At 37.2% G+C, this 8243-nt stretch overlaps 1 protein-coding gene across 1 annotated transcript; it reads right to left on the reverse strand.

Moving 5' to 3' along the window:
* Window positions 1-6860: 6860 nt before the first annotated feature.
* On the reverse strand, window positions 6861-8243 carry LOC141368893 (zinc finger MYM-type protein 1-like). The gene has a single exon (XM_073873684.1). It carries the CDS (start codon window positions 8241-8243, stop codon window positions 6861-6863), a length of 1383 nt encoding a protein of 460 aa, XP_073729785.1.

Below are 8243 nucleotides of genomic sequence, written 5' to 3' on the forward strand. Positions count from 1 at the left end.
TTAATCTGAGTGATTTCATGGGTTGTTTACGCCTGCCGGCTGTGTGGGAACGTTGCTTTGTTCCGCTATTTTGAATGGAAGCCAATGGAAGCGCTGCTTTTTTATCCCCCGAGAAGGGGCGGTGACGAAATTCGCATTCAAGTTCCCGGATGTGCCGGTAGTCCGTATATCACTGCGCCCTTAGCAACACCCTTAGCAACACATAAACATATAATGAGACAAAGTCTGAGAACAGTTTGTTGTTTTTATTTGAGCTTTCATGTTGTTGTTCGCAGTCAGGGACTATTTTTTCTAGCGGAATGAATGCTTTTATTGATTTAACTTCATAAGAGTTGCACTAATATTTTTTTTACTTTAATATTGTATGGTAACCGTTTTATAAAAGCTTCGCGTCGTGCCTGACAACGCCCTTCAGCCGTTACTTATTCACGATACAGCACAGCCTCTCGTACCTTATTGCTTACTTAAATATCACTGGCCAATAACCCAGATAACTGACTGTTCACAGTTTATAATTAACAAACAGTAAAAAACAGCAGCCGTCATACCCAGGTTCTGTGGTTTCCATGAAAGCTTGGTGTATGTTAAGATCCTTTATTCGTCATTTTGCAACACAGGCACATCAAAACCACAAATAATAAACCTGATGAGGCTTTGAGCTGATAAACACTTCTTATTTTTTACTCCCACTCCGGGTTCGTGAGGGTTCTCGCTCTTTCTCATCTGTAGCATGTAGCCGTGACGCTCCCTCCCTGATGAATCTTTGGTTTGAAACTGTGAGGTTTGGACATCATTAATGTTATTCATACAGTTAATTGTACATCGTCAAAACCCTCAAATAGCCTGTCAAGTTTTCAAAGTCAGTAGTCAATTACTAACTGTTAGTGCGAGCTAGCCAGTCAGTCAGTTAGCTAACGTTATAACTTACCTTCATAGTTGTCGATGTAACTTGATATATACATCTCAAACACATTTTCCCTTTTGCTCATCGGAGCTGAGCATGCTGCTGTACTAGTCGATGGACATCGGTGATTGTTACTTTGATAGATCTTGCAGACATTGTGTGTAAAACAGCGCCATGATTCATATCTTCCTGTCTTTATCGCGAAACCGGAAGCTTACACGCGTACACTCAAGAAAGCGGAAATAGAAAAACGTCATCCCGTGCAACTAGTCCATAACTTGTTTGTAAATAGTGTAATACTTATTTTAAAAATTATGAATTGATCATTAATTAATAAAGTATGAAAAGACAATTAATAAACACATTATATATATGGGCCATTCCACTGAATTCGTGCAAATTGCTGTCCCGGAACCAAAAAACTAATTTAAAAAGCATTAATGTAGGAAAATGTTTGATAATAAAAAAAATAAGCAAATAGCAATCAAAACCCAAAGTAATATTTGAGGTAGCGGCATGCTTTATATATAAAATATCATCATTTATATGGTGCTTTCAATTGAGAGGTGGTTGTCCCAAACCCCAAGGTCTGAATTTCACCATAGGAAAAAAAATGAAATAATTAAAAAAAAAAATTCTATCATTGTTTTAAGAAGTATCATTTTGAATACTTTTGTTAATTAAAACCAAAAATATATTTATTGGATATTTTCAGTAAAAATCATGTAAAAAAAACCACTGTCCCGCATTTTCACGTCACTACCGAAACATTGCATAGTTTGGTCAATAATATAATAATGCTTTAAGCCACTTCCCTCCATTTTGAACCAGAAACTTTGTCTGTGCCTCTCTCCCTTGTGGTGACATGGTGATTAGATCAGTCCCATGGTTTTGAAGTAAATGTGATCAAAAGTTTGGAAATCAGTGTGTGACATTTATGTATGTCACTACCGATCACACATTTTCAATGATTAATTACGTTTTTTTTTCTACTGGTCATTTAGGTTTTACTCATGTTTCAATGTTGAGAACCGTGCTAGCTAACTACGTACTGTCACAACCGAAACATTTGTTGACATTTCGGTTGTGACGTGATTGTTTCGGTAGTGAAAAAATGACACCTATTTCTTTATTTTAATAAATAAATAGAAACTTTCAAGTGCACATATATTCTTTTTCAGTACAAATAATTTGTTAGTCATATTTCTGTAATGTTGTACGTGATTTGACTAGGACTACAAACGAAGATAAAATGAACTAGGCCAGATTAATTTAATTAATTCATACAGTAGTAGCTTGACTCATTATTGATATAAATGAAGGCTATATGATTCTACCTCTGGTCTCTAGGAAAACTTTCTGCGCTAATTTAGCGGGACTTTGACTGATTGCTTTATATAATTGACATAACAGATAGCACTTATCAGTATCAGTGTAAATTGAGATGTCATTGTTAAGTGTAGACAGGGCAGGCTCACACTAATAATGTAAATGTAAATATCTTTGGTTAATTTGTAGAGATAGCTACAGTACAGAGAGAGAGAAATCACCAACATGCATAGACGGAAAGATGAAAGTAGAGCGGACAGACTGAGAGAGAGCCTATTTTCTTGAGCCGATACTTCTTTTGCTCACTTAGTTTACTTGTAACATTTGGCATCATCGTGTCATTTTTATAAGTCTCAATTTAAAAAAGTAACATTTATTGAACTTAAAAAACTATATTTCTGTCTGTAAATTATGCCGGAAAAATAATAAATAAATATGAAAATTTATTCAACCTACCTCAAATCAAATAAAAAATGAAGTTTACTTCAAACTCAAAAAAGTCAAACTCAGCAACAAGAGAATCAGTTAAGGAGGTTTAGTGAAGTTAGAATGTGTAATGGAAAAACAGGCACACATGTGTACACCAACATTACAGATGGACATGTGTGCACACACATAGGGCTGAACGATGTGAGGAAAAGTTGCGATGTGCGATGACATTGTTTAATGTTGCGATGAGGATGTGAGTTGCGATAATTTTTTTTTTTTTTTCATGTTTTAGGGGCCATTCACATGTCACGCATAAAAACACGTGGAAACACTAGACACGTAGGTTATTGTCACATGACCAGCACGCTGCGCTTGTGTCATTCTGAAAAGTTAAAATGTTTTTGAAATACCTGGAAAAACGAGCGTGTCGCGACCGCGGCGCTTCCAGAGCACACATACATTTGAAATAATGAACTTGAGGGCACAATAGACCCAATATGTGAATCACCGCTTCCACAGTACCTGTGTTTGCGGCGTCATCTCTCCTGAATCCAAAATAATTCCATGATATAGCTTAAGTGCTGTTCATTTTCACCACAAGGTCTTCGTCTGACAACACATTTTACTCACTCTTCTCTCCTTCCTCCGCCATCGTTTTTGCTAACAGGCACCGCGTCGCAACACCTCACAAATCAATCTGAGCGAAGCTGACTTGGAGGTTCCCCTGATTGGCCTAATAGCATGAATGCGCAAACCATCGCTGCGTCTGAAACGCCTACTTCCATACTATATAGTAGGCAAAGTAGTGCTTTTTGCATACTATATAGTATGGTAGTAGGCGATGTTTTACCTTCATTCATCGCGTCAATGCTGTCTGTTGCGATGTGTTCATCGCGTGAGTTCATATCGCGATGACAATGAAATTTTGATGTATCGTTCAGCCCTACACACACACCAAATTCTGTAGTTTATACTGTGGGCCTGAAGTTTTATATGGACATACATTATGTCATCTTTTTCTCAAGAGATGTGAAAATCAACACAGCATCTTGCATCCCTTCAAGGTCTGAACCATCCGCCATCTCTTCAGTGTAATTTCAGTGCAAAGTGCTTTTATGTGGTGTTGCGTTAGATATTCTTTGTGCTGTATGTTTTGACTGCATAATACCAACCATGTTTGACTAACTAATTACTTTTGTTTACACAAAATATGGACAATCCAATATGGTCGTCACTACCGAACATTTGATGTCACGACCGAAACAAATAATGTTCTGGAAAAATAAAATAGGTTTTGTTATCAGAAAAGATGACATAATTTTATTTAGTTAGATAAAAATTTTAATTAATAAATCCTTGAATTTGAAAACTGTATCAGTGCATGTATGGCAATTACAGAGAAATATTGCTTTCAAAATGCATTTAATTTGATGAACCAATCTTATAGTTTTGTAAAAAAAAATATTTCTTATCAATATAACCATGACACTGTCTTTATAAAAATAATAAATATATATTTAGAAGGTTAATGTAAAGAAAATCAGAATAGGCTATTAAAAACCTAATTTTTATATCAAATGTTGTTGTGTTTCGGTAGTGACAAATTTTGGGGGAGAGAAAACATTTCGAAACTGTATAAAAACATGCTTATAAATCAAGAATTAAGCATTTATAAATTACTTACTAATGTCTATTAATGTTTAATAAATAAAGAATTGACTATTTAGTAATGCTTAACTAATGCTTTACTAATGCTTCATAGTGTGCAGTTATTATAAAGTGTTACCAATAAGGGCAGTCGTTCTTTAGGTGTGTGTGTGTGTGTGTGTGTGTGTGTGTGTGTGTGTGTGTGTGTGTGTGTGTGTGTGTGTGTGTGTGTGTTGGTCTATGTTGTTTACAGGGACATGAATAGTGTATAATGACATGTTTATTATGCTATAAAAAGAGTGTCCCCATAAATGGAAAAGCTAAAAAAAACATACTAAATGGTAGTTTTTCATAGATTAAAGACTAGGGGTGTGCAAAAAAATCGATTCACATTTGAATCGCGATTCAAGCATTGCCGATTCAGAATCGATTAATAGAATTCCAAAAATCAATTCATATATTTTTTTTGTAACGCCGTGTTACTATTGTCCTGAAATAGTAACACGGCGTTACAAAAAATGAGAGAGTCGCAAGAGAGAGACGCAAGAGAGTAGCAACACTGTTATCGGAGCTCCGTCAAGTTTATCATCTAAATCCTATTTTCTTACTATCTTGTTCTTATCTATATAATATAACTTACTAGTTCATCTTAGGAATACTTTACTGTGACGATTATTCAACAGTTTCAATAACTGAAACGATTTATCACTGGTAAACACCCAGTATTAGCATATAGCCCGCTAGCATCAGCAAACGGGGCAACGCATTGGAGCTCCATAGAGTTCATCATCTAAATCCTATTTTCTTACTATCTCGTTCCTATCTAAATAATATAACGTACTAGTTTATCTTAGGAATACTTTACCGTGACGATTATTGAACAGTATTAATAAGTAAAACGATCTATCACTATAGTAAACACCAGGGACGTCACTAGGATTGGAAGACAGGGGGGGCTCAGCCCACAGAGTATTTGTAACTTGTGTTTGCAAAATGTTTGCACTCACATCTGACTGAGCTACAATTATGTCAACATCCAGTCAAGAAACCAAGATGTTAACAAGTAAAACATGACAGACATATCCTCCTCTTCCATTTCTACTCTGTTAAATAAAAGTTACTGTAATGTTAGCTTTTAGACACATCAAAGCTGCATGGGGGAATTTAGGCCAGACTTTGCTCCTGATTAGTTATTCTATAAGCAATGACTTAAATGCTATCTGTATGCTTTTGTAAATATATGATAAAGTAATAGCATACTATATCTAATTTCTATATAAGATAAGTTGTCCACACATAGAATGCTATGGTGGATAGGTTCAATCAGAGTGCAATTTTGTTTGACTTGCATACAGTTTAACCCAAGAACTAGAGTTTTAAAGTCATAGTGATATTTGACAACACACAGGTTTGAGCATTTCTCAATTAAAGATGATTTATTCTGCCAAATGAATACAATGTATAATATAAATCAACAACAAAAAGGCAGTATTCAAATAAATAAAAACCAAAGAATTAAATCATGTTCAAAACCACAGTCAACAGTTACTTTTTGTTTGTCTACTTTGTGGGTGGAAGCATCAAAAAATGCCTTCTGTTTTTAAGGGTGGCAAATCGGTCTATCACTCTGTTGTGGCTAGGGATGCAACGATTATACATTTTGATGGTACGGTTATAGTCTGATAAATAATCACGGTTATTACGGTTATTATGGACTCATTTATTTTAGAACATTAATGTAAAAAATCACATGAATACATTTTTTAACAATTGCTAAATTCTTTTGTATTTTCAGTTTGTGTATTTTTTCTTTAATTCTTGGACAAATGATAATAATAATAACCTAGCAGGCTTTGACTTAAACAGTATAGGTGCCTTTTGAAACCTGTAGGCTATTCATTTTAATGATCTTTTGAATAAATGTAATTTTATATTTGGACTGAATATATATTATAATATTATAAAATATTATAAATATATTATAAAACTAAATGTATATTATTTTGATTTGTTTGAAGTATTAGTAAAAATGATAAGAGCCTCCAAAAAAAAATAATAACACAGGGTCATCCTGGACTGGGTTCTGCGAGTCATTTTGGACTGGCAGCATTAACGTGTTAACTCATGCTATTAATTCATAAATCATTAGCGCGTTAAAATAATTCAACGTTATTAAATGCAGTCAGACCACCAGGAGCCCCGCCCGGATTTGATCCGCGAGGAGGAGGTTTTTAATGCTGCACAGTCCGATTGGAGTGTGGCTCTTTCACTCACCCGTGCAGGCAGGCACACACACACACACACACACACACCAGATGCACAAACAACCAAGAGACGTGTCACGGGCACATATTCTTTTGAACGCGGAGCTTTGTAATACAGTGCGCTAACGAGCATGTCGCATGCCGCACGCGCCTCTTGGTGTTTCATGAATCTGGTTTGTGTGTGCGTGCGTGAAACAAAAACACGGGGTGTAGCGGAGGCTTTATGGTTACTTAACCGTGACATTTTAAAGCGCGGTTAATAGTGAAACCGGTTAATCGCTGCATCCCTAGTTGTGGCTTAGGTGCTTCAGTATGTCATTTTCAATCGACATGACTGCAAGATTGTGAAGCCTTTTCTGCCCCATTGTTTGTCGCAGCCAGGAGTGAAGCCGACGCAGTACACTAAAGGACCTTTCACAAGAGCAGCTGCTCACAGGCACTGTAAGGGCAACTTGGATGGTTGCCCTCAGAGAGGGAAACATGTCTGGGTCTAGGAGGTTGTGCACAGCTAACATGTCTTGGGGTGGACATCCAGCCTCTGTTTTGCGGGCAAGAAAGTTTTTGGCTACGAGAACCTCCTCTGTTTTCAAGTCAATGCTGTAGTGCCTGGCTATCTCATCCAAGTGGGATTCACTCAAGAAGTTCTCAGATTTAGGGCTGCATGCCTGGATGCCTTTTAGGAGCCCTGAATTTACACTTGAAAATCTTAGTTCAAGCTCACTAACCATCCTGTCCACACAGGGGAAAAGCAATCTGGTTTTCAACATCTCTGAGCTGATCAACTCAGTACCTGAACCCAAGGTTGTCTCAAACACAAAATCATCCATTTTCTTCTGTTTATGCCTTTTCTTAGCATGTGGTTCTGGTATACTGTGTGTGTGGCACATGGCCTTGGTTCTCTCGTACAGATCTGTGGCAAATTCATCTGTGCGTTTGCCCCTCAATGTGTCACAGACAGCTTCTTTGCCCATAAAAGCTTCTGCCAGGTCTAAAGTCTCCTTCTGTAGGAGCTTGTGGAGTCCTTGAGTTACAGAAAGAAGATCCTTAAACATCAGTAGTGCATAGACTGTTGAGAATTTGTAGAGCTTTGCTCTAAGACCAACAGCTATGGGGGATCCAATGACAGAGAGACACTCAAAAATGGAAGGTAATGCCTCAAGATTAGCATTAATGGATCGCAGCTGGCACGCCCAGCGAGTGTTTGAAAGTTGTACAAGCTCAACTGCTGTCAACCCAAGCCTGGATTGAGCCTCTATGAACTTATGATGATTTACTAGAGAGGTGCTGAAAAAAGAATACACACTCTCCAACAAGTTGAAAAGCTCCACAGCCTCTGAAACAGCCTTGCAAGTATGGCACGACACTAGGTTTAGCTCATGGGCATAACAATGCACATAGATAGCCTCAGGATGGAACTTTCTAAAATATGCCTGCACACCTCCAGTGAACCCACTCATAACAGCTGCGCCATCATAAGCTTGTGCTACACACTTAAGTTCTGCTACACCATTCTTCTGGATCTGCTGCTGCAGCTCGTTAGCAATGAACTGGGCATCAAATGACTTTATCTCTGTAAGTGCTAGGAAACGTTCCTTCACTTCCCCCTCTGACACGTACCTAACACAAACAGCCAGCTGTTCTGAATGTGCATCTCTTGCCTCATCTGCCAT

This window comes from Misgurnus anguillicaudatus, chromosome 12 (assembly GCF_027580225.2).
Source record: "Misgurnus anguillicaudatus chromosome 12, ASM2758022v2, whole genome shotgun sequence".
NCBI lineage: Eukaryota > Metazoa > Chordata > Actinopteri > Cypriniformes > Cobitidae > Misgurnus > Misgurnus anguillicaudatus.

Coding starts and splice junctions, on each gene's coding strand:
- LOC141368893 (XM_073873684.1), bottom strand. CDS start 8,243: ATGGCAGATGAGGCAAGAGATGCACATTCAGAACAGCTGGCTGTTTGT.